This window comes from Rutilus rutilus (assembly GCF_951802725.1).
Source record: "Rutilus rutilus genome assembly, chromosome: 11".
Taxonomy (NCBI): Eukaryota; Metazoa; Chordata; class Actinopteri; order Cypriniformes; family Leuciscidae; genus Rutilus; species Rutilus rutilus.
The window spans coordinates 21,123,958-21,138,985 of NC_140216.1; the positions used below are offsets into that span (position 1 = coordinate 21,123,958).

Here is a 15,028-nt window from a genome sequence, read left to right on the forward strand (position 1 = left end):
GTTTGCACACACTGCAGGAGGGATTTTGGCCCACTCCTCCACACAGATCTTCTCTAGATCAGTCAGGTTTCTGGGCTGTCGCTGAGAAACACGGAGTTTGAGCTCCCTCCAAAGATTCTCTATTGGGTTTAGGTCTGGAGACTGGCTAGGCCACGCCAGAACCTTGATATGCTTCTTACAGAGCCACTCCTTGGTTATCCTGGCTGTGTGCTTCGGGTCATTGTCATGTTGGAAGACCCAGCCTCGACCCATCTTCAATGCTCTAACTGAGGGAAGGAGGTTGTTCCCCAAAATCTCGCAATACATGGCCCCGGTCATCCTCTCCTTAATACAGTGCAGTCGCCCTGTCCCATGTGCAGAAAAACACCCCCAAAGCATGATGCTACCACCCCCATGCTTCACAGTAGGGATGGTGTTCTTGGGATGGTACTCATCATTCTTCTTCCTCCAAACACGTTTAGTGGAATTATGACCAAAAAGTTCTATTTTTGTCTCATCTGACCACATGACTTTCTCCCATGACTCCTCTGGATCATCCAAATGGTCATTGGCAAACTTAAGACGGGCCTTGACATGTGCTGGTTTAAGCAGGGGAACCTTCCGTGCCATGCATGATTTCAAACCATGACGTCTTAGTGCAGGGATAGGCAACTCCGGTCCTGGAGGGCCACTGTCCTGCAGAGTTTAGCTCCAACCCTAATTAAACACACCTGAACAAGGCAATCAGTGTTTTCAGGATTACTAGATAGATACAGGCAGGTGAGTTTTTATCAGGGCTGAAGCTAAACTCTGCAGGACAGTGGCCCTCCAGGACCGGAGTTGCCTATCCCTGTCTTAGTGTATTACCAACAGTAACCTTGGAAACGGTGGTCCCAGCTCTTTTCAGGTCATTGACCAGCTCCTCCCGTGTAGTTCTGGGCTGATTTCTCACCTTTCTTAGGATCATTGAGACCCCACGAGGTGAGATCTTGCATGGAGCCCCAGTCCGAGGGAGATTGACAGTCATGTTTAGCTTCTTCCATTTTCTAATGATTGCTCCAACAGTGGACCTTTTTTCACCAAGCTGCTTGGCAATTTCCCCGTAGCCCTTTCCAGCCTTGTGGAGGTGTACAATTTTGTCTCTAGTGTCTTTGGACAGCTCTTTGGTCTTGGCCATGTTAGTAGTTGGATTCTTACTGATTGTATGGGGTGGACAGGTGTCTTTATGCAGCTAACGACCTCAAACAGGTGCATCTAATTTAGGATAATAAATGGGGTGGAGGTGGACATTTTAAAGGCAGACTAACAGATCTTTGAGGGTCAGAATTCTAGCTGATAGACAGGTGTTCAAATACTTATTTGCAGCTGTATCATACAAATAAATAGTTAAAAAATCATATATTGTGATTTCTGGATGTTTTTTTTTTTAGATTATGTCTCTCACAGTGGACATGCACCTACGATGACAATTTCAGACCCCTCCATGATTTCCAAGTGGGAGAACTTGCAAAATAGCAGGGTGTTCAAATACTTATTTTCCTCACTGTATGTATATATATGTATATATATCTCAGGTTTGTTGTGCTTTGTAGGCATATATGTGTAGGGCTGCATAAAATAATAACAATAGCCTATATTCGTATAGCCTATAGTTTCCATTCGTTATGACGTTATGAAATTGGAGTAAAAACATGAAGCCTAATGTTTGGCGTGTTTTGCTTTTCAAATGCACAGTGCGAGTGACTCAAACTCACAGCGTGTGCAGAGAACATATTTCAACATGTTTCTGTCTGTGTATATATATATATATATATATATATATATATATATATATATATATATATATATATATACATATATATACACATACACACACACACACACACACACACACACACACACACACACACACACACACACACACACACACACACACACACACACACACACACACACACACACACTTTAGTCTGGCACCAGTTTAACTAATAGCTACAATGTGAGGTTTATGCAACAATAACATGCTTGCTATCAGAGAATGTCTAATAAGGGGAGAACTTCCACTCTCAGTAAACTTCCGGCTTCTGAACTGGTTGCAGTTCCACTCTGATTCCATATGAGGGCGCTCACAGGACGAGTGCAGAATGAATGGAGGTCTATGGCAGTATACCCATCAAAATACACTTTTCTCAGGATATAATTTTTTGTCTAGTAATTTGAATGCTGTATTCGAAAAGAGATGCAAAGAAATTACACATCGCTGGGTGTTCGATTTTTTAGAGTCACATTAGCCGCGTTTCCACCGCAGGAACTTTCCCCAGGAACTAGGAACTTTGGGCTGGTACTCGATGTGTTTACACCGCAGGAACCAGGGTCTAAATGAAGTTCCGGGTAAATATTTCCCCCTCCGATAGTCCCTGCTCATGAGGTAGTACTTTTTCAAAGTTCAGGAACTTTCAGGGGTGGGACTTGTGCGCTGCACAAGCTGATTGGTTATGTTCACGCCGCATTTTGGTTGGATGACTCCACGCAGCATTTTCTTTATTTTTAACCTCCCTTTTAAAAAGTGGCTTCATGTAGTAAAGTTGTCTGTCTGCAAATATGGAATTTAATAAAAAAAAACTGGGGGACTGGCGACGAGTTTCAGGCTTTATTATTTGGGTATTTGTGGAAGAGGAAACTTTCTGCGCGTTCGTCACAGCCATCTCACGGCCAATGTCCGCAATAGCTGATAACATACAATTTTATATCTAACGTTAGCATTACGAGCTCTGAACACGCTTTATCAGTGCTCGTCTCTTTTCTGCCACAGCTTTTAATATTAAGTCATTATGTTTACACATTGTCATCTATTGCAAGGCAAACCATGTTACAAATTTACTATAAAACAGGATTGAAATAGCGCTTTGAGGTTGGTAACAAACAACTATTTACAAGACTGTCACTATTTATGATTGATAGACGGGGTTCAGGCTTTTTTTTAAGCGTATTTGCGCAAAAGGAAATTTCTGCGCGTTCGTCCCAGTCATCTCACAACATACCTTGTCTAATTTTATACGCATACGAGCTTTCTGAACACGCTTTAGTATCAGTGCTCGTCTATTTTGTTATGTTAATTACCTCGTTAGTAAACCAATAACTGCAGCACAGTTTGAATCTCCTCCATACTTATAAATGTGGCGCTCAAAACTGATTACTGTCCGTCGCAGACTGGGAGGAGCAGTTGCGCGCAGTTTACCTTCCCGGTACTTTAGACCGCGGTGTAAACGCAGAAAGCAACCGGTCTGGGGCAAAAAAGGTTCCTGGGAAAAAAGTTCCTGGGACAAATTGTTCCGGGTAATTTCGGTGGAAAAGCGGCTTTATTTGCTTTAAAAAGTCTTTTAAAGTGTCAATGACGTCATACACATCGTACGACCAGATATACTGATTTACGGCAATCCTTCAGTCACTTTGGTGCTTTCGCGCTCTGCACTTTCTTTTCTCTCGAGGCATCGACAACACAGCTGACACAGGTAAATACACGTGCTAGAAGAGTTTTTGTTTTGTTTGTTTCTGGTCCCGCTTCGGATGCCGCGATGCCATCAAGCGGTATCTCTAGTCGTAATCAGTCCTTCACTGACCAATCAGCGTTCATTAGCAGAATGCTAGCGTGTTATGGGCAACAACAACTCAACCTGTAAGAAATCGAAAGGACATAAGTACTCGTTTATTCAACTTTCGTCCTATAACCCATGTTGAACTTGCAAAACCTACAATCAAATCTGAGATTTATCAATGGCAATCGGGTGAAAGAGACGAATTTAGCTGTCTAGCCCCATAGACTTCCATTCATTTTGCACTCATGGGCGATCGCCCCCAGTGGAACTCTGGTGGAACTACAACCAAAATTCGGTACAATAGGACTTAATAAGGAGTGGGCAGGCTCTCCGTAGACGGGCTCTGTTACTATTATGAGTGTTTAACCTTAAAAATCATTCTCATAATCAAATTGTGTTCTTCTAATTCTTCTGAGGTAATTCCAAGGTAAACAGCACAGCATAAACACAGTCTTCCAAACTCTATGAAAAGCAGAGGAATACTGGAGTCTCTGATTCTTTGTTTTTGAGGTAATGGGCGTTTACAGGTCTGCGTTCCTCCACGTGGACCGTTTGCAATTCTGAGCAAACTTTCTGCTCTTCACCAGGGGTCTTCTCAGGTGCTGCGAGCAAATCACTCCGCCCAAGTAGCAGTGCTTCGCTTTCTGAGAATATAGTTCCCAGTATGTATACGGTTAGAAGATGACTATGTGTCATCTTGTGATCTTGTTATTTGTACACACTGTGACTATACAAATCACAACATGTAAATAGAAAAATGTTGGTGTTATTTTGTCACTTATTGGGAGCAGTATGCTAGCTGGAGCCGTTTACCTCCAGTCTTTGTGCTAAGCTAGGCTAGTGGTGGGTGCGTCAGACAGAGTTACAGCACATACGGAGATGAAAAGGGTATGTATGGACTTATCTAACTCTGGGGGATACGGTGAATAAGCTAGTCCCAAAAAGTCGGCGTGTTCCTTTAAAATAATGTAGACTATATTATTAGATATTTGGCATTATCAGGACCCACAAATATTCCCTAATTGCATTATTATTAGGGCTGGGGGAATTAACGCGTTAATCTTTGCGATTAATTTGAGATGTTTAATGCGTTAATTTTTTTTATTGAATTTACGCGTTATTGAAAAGGCCGAAAATATGCCGTCCCGCCCCTCCGTGTTCGGCGATCAGGTTCTCGCGCAGCTTTCATGAGCGGGTCTTTTCCATTCCGTGTGTGTGTGTCGGGGCGCTGCTGCGCTCTCTGCTCAATGTTCCGCTCTGTGTTTGCGCTGCGCGTTCTGCTCTGTCGTTAACGGCCCAAACGCTCCAATCATGTACCGATCACGCACTGGAAAAGCAAAGTCCGCTCAAATAACGTGAAATTTCTCAGTAACGTTAGTAGACTTCTGTTTGCTGAGCTGGTATAGCCATGCTGGGCAACAATGGTAAAATTACCTGCTCTGATCACATGCTCTGGTAATAATAGCTTTGTAGGACTATATTTTATTTTGATAATTAGTATAATTTTTTTTTTTTTTTTTTTAATTTATTATGTTGATTGATTATTGAAAAACAATAATATATTGATATATTGATGTTTAATAATATTTTAATATAGGGCTATGTTCTGTTCCTTTTTTTTTTTTTTCTGTGTTGTTTAATTTAATTAGGTGATTCTAAGTTTAAATATTGATGATTACAAGCTTGGGGGAAATGCAATTAATTACAGCAAATTGTGCAATTAATTAGTTAAAAATTTTTTTATCGATTCCCAGCCCTAATTATTATACATTTATATTTAACATCATATACTAGTTTAATGTAGTACTGGCACTAAAACTTTTTTTTCACAGTATTTTTTATTTTGGGTGAACTATCTATGCTGCATATTGTCACTTTCCACAGTACATAGTTGCATTTTTGTATTGCGATATATTGTTACACCCCTACTGTTTAGTGTTCAAATGTACAATACTTGCAATGCCTTTGCAGTTAAAGCAGTCTCGTGAAGTCTCTGAAAATGTCTTGATGGTTCCATTTAATGGGCTGAAGTTGCGATCTCTTGAACTTGTGATGTTATTCTGTTGTGGTTAAGAGAGTTCTCTCTCCTTAGTGAGCAATAACTGTAAAGGAATAACAGTGAATTGAATCTAAATGTAAGATGTTTCTTACATTTACAGGATAAAGAAATGACAGTAACCGGTTACTGTGTCCAGAGTGAATGTGTGTTCCTGCAGAACATTATCTGTTAACACTGAGGGCCCTATCTTGCACCCAGCGCAATTGACTTTGTACACCGACGCATGTATCATTCCTATTTTGCACCCGCGCACAGCAGACTTTTCCCTCCACAGACGCACGTCGGTAAACTAGGAAGTACATGTGCGCTCCCCGGGGCGGTTCAGCGCAAAGAGGAGGCGTGTTCCGGCGCAAACATTCCCTGATGCTAATTTGCAGGTTTAGAAAACAATTCCGCCACTGTCCAGGAAAATCCTAGTCTAAAGTCAGTGGCACGTTGGGCATGTTATTCATATGCTATTTTAAGGGCGCATGCTTGGCCATAATCAATGTAGCGTGTGCACAACGCGCATGCACTTTGATTCTCTCATCTACACAGAAGCAGCAGTTTCCATTTTTGCAAATCATACATTATTACGTTAGTTAGTTAGTTTATTATAAAAGCATAAATCTAGTTTACACATTTACCCAAATTACCATACGCCTGTTTAACCGAAGTTAATTTGGCTGGGTTTCTCACATCCCCAATGTCACTTCTCTGTTTTACGGCCCTGACGAGAACGTCGGTCTCCTCGGCTGTGAACCGCTGCTGGCGCGCGCCTGCCTGGCAAATCCGCCGTTATAATAGCGATCCGCTATAGAACAAGTGTGCCTGCTCTTAAAGGGAATGTGAGATGTCGCTCTGATTGGTTTATTTCACGTTACGCCCAAACCACACCTGTGAATAATGAAGCTACTTCAGACCAACCCATTTTAGATTTGCGTCGGGTGCAAGAGTAATTTATCCCGCCGGTATAATAGCAACAGCGCCCAAGACCCGCCCACAAAGTTACTTGCGTTTCGCGCTTGATACTTGCGTTTCAGACCGTTAAAATAGGGCCCTGAGTTTGTTTTTCTTTTTCTTTATTATCTATATTTTTATCTTCATTTTTAATGTGGAGATTTAAACTGTCCTTTTGCTTTATAACTCATGTAATTTTTAAGTTAGTATAGCTATAGATATATTCACTATATGTTTTCATACATAACATTCAATTGGTTTTCCAGGGAAAGAGATTTAAGATGGTACTGAGGTGAGACTTGCGTCTCGAATTGTGATGCTAATTTCACTAGAGAGAGTTAAAATGGTAATATCCTGAAACTTCCTTTGTCTTCTCGGGGAGTGGTCGTTCCTCAACCAGACTGCCCGGCATTTTATAATTTTTTTTATAATAAAGTCTTAGTCTACTTTCACAATGAAAAACTCTATAGCACCATCTAGCTTATGACAAATTTATGTAAACCAATCTTCCTAAAACAATATAAATATGATTCATTATGATAATAATATGATTACATTTTATACATATGATGATATGATTACATTTCATTTTCAACTGGATAGTGTCATCTTTGACTTGTTTATTGGGATACAATTTCTTAAACATCAAACATGATTTTGTACCATGTGTATGTTTGCTTAATTGAGGAACTTATAAATGCTGGCTGGAATGCTGGAATATTGAAAAGACTGTTCACTTACCTAACTCTGTTAGTGCACTTCAAGACTTGCTAACAGCAAAGTGTTTAAATGTTGAGCAGCAAGCTCATTGGCTACAGACGCAACAGAGACCAATCAGACCAATCATTCACCATGCACTGAAGATGTGATAGCTTGCAGATTCCACTAAGGACCTATCAGCCTGTGCCATCGTGAGATTCATGGCAGAACTTGATATTTTCAATGCTTTCATTTTTTTTTTTTTTTTTTTGAGGAATATTTTTCTAAAGTGTGGAAAATGCTCTTTGATAATGAATGAGCAGGTCAATAATGCAACACATTGTGACATCCTGATATAACATCTGTCACATCATCATTAAGACATAGAAATTGCACTAACAATTTCTGTGATTATTTTATTTCATTCCAATAAAATATATCCAAGTATAACAAAATATAAAATGTTCAATCATTAACCCCAAGTAATAAAGTACAGTTATTCCTAATAATAATAATTTGTTATATTTATATAGAAGGAGGGAATTGGCTCAACCACCACCAATGTGCAACACCAGCTTATTGGTGGAGAGGAGGCAGAGTGGTGAAGCCAATCATTAGCCGTTTCTCAATATGCGTTCTTGTCTGTACTTGAGTTCTTGTGGACTTGTGAAACGTCATCAGTCGCTGCCCAAGTACTGTTCCAATTCAAAGTTCACATCTAGCCAAGTCCAGTTCAAATCCCCGGATGTGTTCTTGATCCGCCCCTTTTACCGAGGATGCATCGAGAGGTGACTTGTGCGGACTTGAGACAGCCAGGTATCCCAGAATGCATCTCACACCAACCAGCAAGCGTCAATAGCGGAGGAGAAACCCTGCGTAATTTAAAAATACTGCTGTTATTGTGTCACGAAATGTAGTTTTAAGAGTGTTTCAGGCGATTAAATTTTGTTAATTTTCGTAGTTGTTTAAAGCTCAAATCTTTGGTTTATTTATAAAGATAGCGCCTATTTGAAAATTTGATCTGACGTTTTCGGAGTTGTGAGAACCAGGCAATCGGACGCTCGGTGCTCATGTACCCCGCCGAGAACAGCCTTTCCTCTGTTAGTGCTGCAGTTGACGTTTGCCGCTGGCTCGGATGCCTCTAGTCTAGTGGTTTATCATGAGATATAAATAGTCTTTTGTATATCTAACAGACGATTTATTTATTTATTTATTTTATTTGTCTCATTAATCTATAATTTGTTCCCTGGCAAAACGTTAAGCTGAGGGCAAAGTGAAGTTTCATAGCTTTATTTAGTCTATTTAACTTTAACGTTGTAGCCTAGAGAGCTGACTTATGTTTGACTGAATCGTTTGCTTTATTATTGTATAGCTTCTTATAGCCTATACCTTTAGGCTACTTATACCTTTATAATGGCTATAATTGATCATTAAAACTTACATTTAACAAAAAAGGTTATTTCATTTTATTTTATATATTTAAAACATAAAATATTTTATTATAGCCTATGTTGCCTACATTCTCTTCACTGTATGTACATAATATAATAAAATAAAATGACACAACCCTGTCTCTTCTTGCTAAATGTTAGTTTTAATGAGCAATATTATAATATTTTTTATTTATCATATTTTTAAAATGAAAACAAAAAGAGTCAGGGTTGTGCTTTATATTTCGTGTTGTTATAAATATGCAGTGAAGATAATCAATTGCGTTGCCACATTACCACATTTGTGTGGCCATTTATGTTGAAGATTTTTTTAAATGAAAATGAAAGAGGCAGAGTGGTGGTTTATAACATATTTTGTTTTATTTGTAGCCAATATACATAAAGAGATGTATATGCCAGAGCGAGCTGAGTGACGTTATCAAGTACGCCGCTGTTCCATTTCAGAATTATCGGACTTGCGTCCTCCCGTCCTCGGGAGTTCGTTCTCCTGAGTCGAACTTGTTAAGTCCGAACTACCAAGGTCTCAAGTCCGAACTTTGCGTACTTGGTATTGAGAAACGGCTATTGTATATGGGAGGCCATGATGGACAGGGGCCAATGGGCAAATTTGGCCAGGATGCCAGGGTTAAATCCCTACTTTGTTATCTAAATGTTTGACTAATTTTTTTTTTTTTATACCTTATTGGAATCAAAACTGAGAATCGCTTTGAATCTGAAATAAGCAGAATCAGAATTGCTGAAAAGCATGTGGTAACAGAAGACGCATTTGAAATGCATGTGTATTACAATTGTGTAATTGCAATGCAAGTGTAATTGTGATTAACTCTATCACAGCTAATGTCACACCTGCAACACACATTTTTTTTATCATGGCAGTTGCTTTAGTCATTGCCTTTGCACATTTCACACTAGGAGTTAGATTTTTTTTCTTTAATTATAATCATCTAAAGTATGTTATAGTTGTTAAATTGTTACTCTTCTATGTGCTTTCAGGCTGCAGAAGCATTCTTGGTCCGTCTATTTTCCGATGCCAACCTCTGTGCTATTCATGCCAAGAGGGTGACATTGTTTCCACGTGACATACAGCTCGCCCGGCGAATCAGAGGTGTTGAACATATGTAAAGTTGGCTGTTTTCGCTCTCTTTTTTGTGATTTGACCAATTTTCTTCCGTGGAAATGTATGGACACTTCATATATTTCCTGGCATGTAATCTTTTATTTCAGACCTCAAATCAGTTGTTAAAACTGTTGCATATATGCAACCATAGAAATCAAATGTTTGTATGAAATGGAATTGTATTGGTGACAAAGGAACTAATTTTAAACATTTCTTTAGAATTGTAATATAAACATTTTATTCTGTGTTGTAAAGTTACAAAGATTGTGTTCTTTTTCTGAGGATGTTTGTTGTTAATAAATAGATGTTTTGTTGTATTGCTGATTATTCAAATATTTGTGTTGGCTGCTGTTTTGGGCAGTCCATATCAGAAAAAAAAAAAATCTTTAAGTTTTTGATCATGGATGGCTAACTGCATGCTAAATTGTTGCATAAATTAGCTGGGCTTTGATATCCTCACACTCCTAAGTGCCACATTATCAAAAGTTAATTAGACAACAGTTAATTTCAGTCCTTTTATCTGCTTAGATACAGCCATGTGAAGTTTGCAGGTGGATCGCGGGTAAGAGAGAATAGAGGGCACCTTTTGTCAAAAAACTGACAGGTTTATTGCTTTATGGCCCTCAAAGCCACGCCCTCTTTTTTGGAATTTCCCACGCTAGCTCCTCCCACTTATGGGCTGTACATACACCGTGGGAAAATCGGACTTGTGGCACGCCTCCTTAGGGGTTGAACATCTAAAGCGTGGGAAAATTTCCCAGCGCATACAAGTTCTAAACGATATAAACTTTTTAAAGAAATGTACAATAAAGACATAGTCAGAGTGTGAGATCAGTGTTTTTTTATTTATTAAAGAAGACAGATGTACATTCATCACTTTTAAAACATCAATGAAATAAGTTAAAATTGCATTTTTCTCTAAAAGAGTTATTAAAAAATGAGTTAGTGTTATTTCAAGATGTTAAAACATTAAAACAAGTTTTTTTCATTTACAGAAAAGTAAATGTATCCATTTAACTTTCAGACAGTATTTGTAAAACTTTTACATAAAACACAAACTAGTTTAAAAAGTCTTACGTTTTTACATACCCATTTGTTAAAGGATTCAGAGTTTAAAGATACAAAAGTGTTTTCCTTGTGCTGGAGTAAAAGAACTTCCACACAGTCCGGAGGTCTGCCAGGTATGAGACTCTGTGAAGGTTACAGAGAGACACACGCAAGCTCCACCCCTAACCCCGCCCACAACAGATGTCAGCGTGGGAAAAAACAACAACCCCTTCGAGCTCCCAAATAGAAAAAGCGACCGGTCATCTCGGTGTCCGAACTTAAATGACCATAGAAAACCGGTGCAACGGCTCGAAGAGACCACACCCTCTAACACACCCCTCTCAAAGCTGAGAAGCCAATTTCGATATAAGGGCAACCCTAAAATGACATCACACTCGGGGGAATCCCCTCCCTCCCTTCATCCCTCCCACAGTGACAGCTAGTGTTTAAAAAGGAGCGCAAACTTGAAGTGAAATACTACTTGTGGTTTTATTCAAGTAGAACAGAAAGGCTACGTCAGACCCCAAAACACCTGAAAGAAACATTGATGAAGCTATGGAGGATTTGACCTTAGTGCCGCTGAATAAACATGGACCCTGTTTAACTCGATTTCTCCATGAGCCGGCGGAGCGCAAGTGAAATACTTTCCACTTGTCTGGAGGACGTGCGTGCGAAGTCAGATTGGTTAATGGATAACGACGAGCGATTCACAACGAATACGACAGAGGATCCCAATTTGTTTTTTTTACGGAAAGGGATTGGATTTTATTTTATACAGGAGTATGGAGAGATTTGAAAGATGATGGGAGTGAACCGGTTTTCATAGCAGAGTGGGCTGGATTAACCACGGTTGCAAGATACTGACTTCTCGCGGATTATATAAAAAATAAACACCCAGAGGATTACGTTTAGGCCTACATACTTTTTTGGAATGGATGTACCCAAATGTTCGTAGCCTATTTCTGAGGATGAGCGTTTAAAATAGCCTACTACGATTTAAAATTCATGTTTCAATGGAAGGTTTACCTGTGTTGGAACAGATTTTTTCTAAAATCACGTAGCTTTTTTTAAATGGAGCGACGCATTTGGATCTGTTGATGGATATACGTACCAATAGGATTACCGGCTGCAACGAATGGATACCCACAGAAAAGCATCGATTGGCTGAATAAAGTGATTATTTAATCCTTTCTATGCAAAGTACTTTGAATTGCCAGTGTATAAAATGTGCTATATTAATAAACTTGCTATGCCTTGCATAGCAATGTAACAGGAGAAATTATATTTAATTTACAACTCTATGCTCTCATACAGGCTAGAACTGGCTCACACTCACACAAACACCCCACCACTTTTGGACTGAGCCCTCCAACGTGGGAAAATTCCCACGGTCCACATTTAAAGTTGTACTTTTCACAATCACATACAAAAAAGACATTAAAACAATGTTTATCACTAAAATACAAAGGGTGGTAAACACATTTGTAAAATGGTAAAAAAGTTTGAATTGCAAACATGTTCTAGAATTAAAACATCTAAAACAACATGTATTAAAATTATATCAAGCAAATATTTCTATTTTCTAACATACATTTGAAGAAAAGTTGTACTTTCACAATTACATAGTGTTTAAAGTCATTAAAACGTTGTATAATTTTAAAATACACGTATTTAGCGTTCATACATTTGTAAAATGTTAAAACGTTAAAAACAACGTGCTTTAAACTTTTAAAAAAGTGAAGCAATGTAGGCCTATTGGGTAACAGATCAGCGAGTTGATTTGAATTAAAGAAAAGTTTTGTTTTCCATATATATTTAAAACTTTTTAAAAACACTTTATAAAGTTAAAATGCAATGGTTTAGTATTCGTACATTTTACAACGTTATCTGAAAAAAGTTAGAATGTGGTCCTTCACATACAGATTTAAAAAACCGTTCAAAACAACATCAACTAAAATACAATATGCTACTAAAGTTTAGTTTTAAGTTCCGTATTATACATCACTCATCGACGGTAGAAACATGAATGAGTATAGATCATGTGTGAAGCCGAGTCTCCGCCCACCTAACACTAGATTTATTTATAATTACACTAAATAACATTTATAAAAAATAATAGTTGTTTAAAAAAAAAATAAAAACTCATGTTTTAGTTAATTTTGGACTTTTAGTGAAGTTAACAAATATTCACTAACTTACTGATTTATTCACTCTTCGATAGGATAATCCACATCTCCCAATGGAGAAATCTGATCATTGTTTGAGAATGCGTTTTGGAGTAAAAAATGAATCTGTTCAAAACTATGTGCTTTAAACTTTAAAACCGTGAAACGTAAGCGATAGGCAAACAGTTTTCACAGACATGTAACACTTTCACATACAACTTTTTAAAATGGTACAAACCTTTAAAATACAAAGGTGTAGTATTTAAAACATTAGGCTGTAATAAAGGATCCACTGGAGGCAAGTTGAGAGATGAGAACCCATGTGCAGTTTATAACTAAAACAAAACATGAAACAAAAACATGGCGTGGCATGAAAACAGAAACCAGAGCATGAACATGAACATTGCACAACAGCAGACTACAGGAAACAATACTTGACAAAGACATATGGCACACACGAGGGCTTAAATACACACAAGACTAATGACTAGACAAGGGACACCTGTGAACAATGATCAAACAATCAAACAATAAACTCATGACAAGACACATGGCAGGATCACATGACTACAAGGGATCACATGACAGACAAGGAAGCAAACATGAAAAGAACAAAACCAGACCAAAACCGTGACAGAATCCCCCCCTCTAAGGGCGTCTCCCGACGCCCAGCAAAACATAAAAGTCCAGGTGGGTGGTGGAGCGGAGGCGGTCTTGGGGGAGGGATGGTGGGCCAGGCCCGTGCAGGGGGACAGGGCTAGGGACGTGGCATGGCGTGGACGGGCCTGAGTCGTGGCATGGCGTGGGCGGACCTGGGCCGTGGCATGGCGTGGGTGGATCCGGGCCGTGGCAAGGCGTGGGTGGATCCGGTAGTGCAGAAAGCCAGGGCGGATCCGGCAGTGCAGGTGGCCAGGGCGGACCAGACAGTTCAGGTGGCCAGGGCGGACCAGACAGTTCAGGTGGCCAGGGCGGACCAGACAGTTCAGGGTGGCCAGGGCGGACCAGACAGTTCAGGTGGCCAGGGCGGACCAGACAGTTCAGGTGGCCAGGGCGGACCAGACAGTTCAGGTGGCCAGGGCGGACCAGACAGTTCAGGAGACCAGGGTGGACCAGACAGTTCAGGAGACCATGGCGGCGCGGCCTCCATGGTCCTTTCAAGGACCCTACTGCCCCCCCCCCAAAATTTTCTTGGGGACAGCTATGGGGTTAAGGGCTGGAACAGACACCACCGGCTCGGGAACTGGAACAGACACCGGCTCAAGTGTGTGCACAGCCCACACACACCACATGGCTGTTGCCATAATGGCCAGTGTCGCGGTCACTGAGGGCTCAGGCGGCGCATACATGGCGTGAACAGTCTCTGGCTGGGCAGACGTGACGTGAACAGGCTCTGGCTGGGCAGACGTGACGTGAACAGGCTCTGGCTCGGCAGACGTGATGTGAACTTCAAATGCGTGCACCAACCACACACACCATATGGCTGTGGCCATAGTTGTTAGTGAAGCCATAACTGAGGACTCAACATTAGTGGCGGCCATCTCTGCTGAGGGCTCAGGTTCAAGCGTGGCGGCGGCCATCTCTGCTGAGGGCTCAGGTTCAAGCGTGGCGGCGGCCATCTCTGCTGAAGGCTCAGGTTCAGGCGTGGCGGCGGCCATCTCTGCTGAGGGCTCAGGTTCAGGTGTGGTGGCGGCCATCTTGTCAGGAGACACAGGCTCGGCGGCGGCCATCTTGTCAGGAGACACAGGCTCGGCGGCGGCCATCTTGTCAGGAGACACAGGCTCGGCGGCGGCCATCTTGTCAGGAGACACCGGCTCGGTAGCCGACGTGGCGTGAACAGACTCAGACTTGGCAGGCATGACGTGAAGAGACCCAGACATGGCTCTCACGGATCAACGGATCAACAGCGTTGACATGGAAACCTGGAAGAAACATTGTGCCATGAATGAACTATCAGTGTCCACAGATCAGCAACATTC

At 40.6% G+C, this 15,028-nt stretch overlaps 1 protein-coding gene across 4 annotated transcripts in view; it reads left to right on the forward strand.

The window, feature by feature from the left end:
• cenpa (histone H3-like centromeric protein A) overlaps window positions 1–10,157 on the forward strand; it is a 65,702-nt gene extending 55,545 nt beyond the window's left edge. For all 4 annotated transcript variants that reach the window (XM_084423714.1, XM_084423716.1, XM_084423715.1 and 1 more), the window contains one exon: window positions 9,717–10,157. In XM_084423714.1, coding sequence (XP_084279840.1) covers window positions 9,717–9,845 — 129 coding nt within the window. In that variant the 3' untranslated portion in view covers window positions 9,846–10,157. The remainder of the gene's footprint in view (window positions 1–9,716) is intronic.
• The last annotated feature ends 4,871 nt before the right edge of the window (window positions 10,158–15,028 follow it).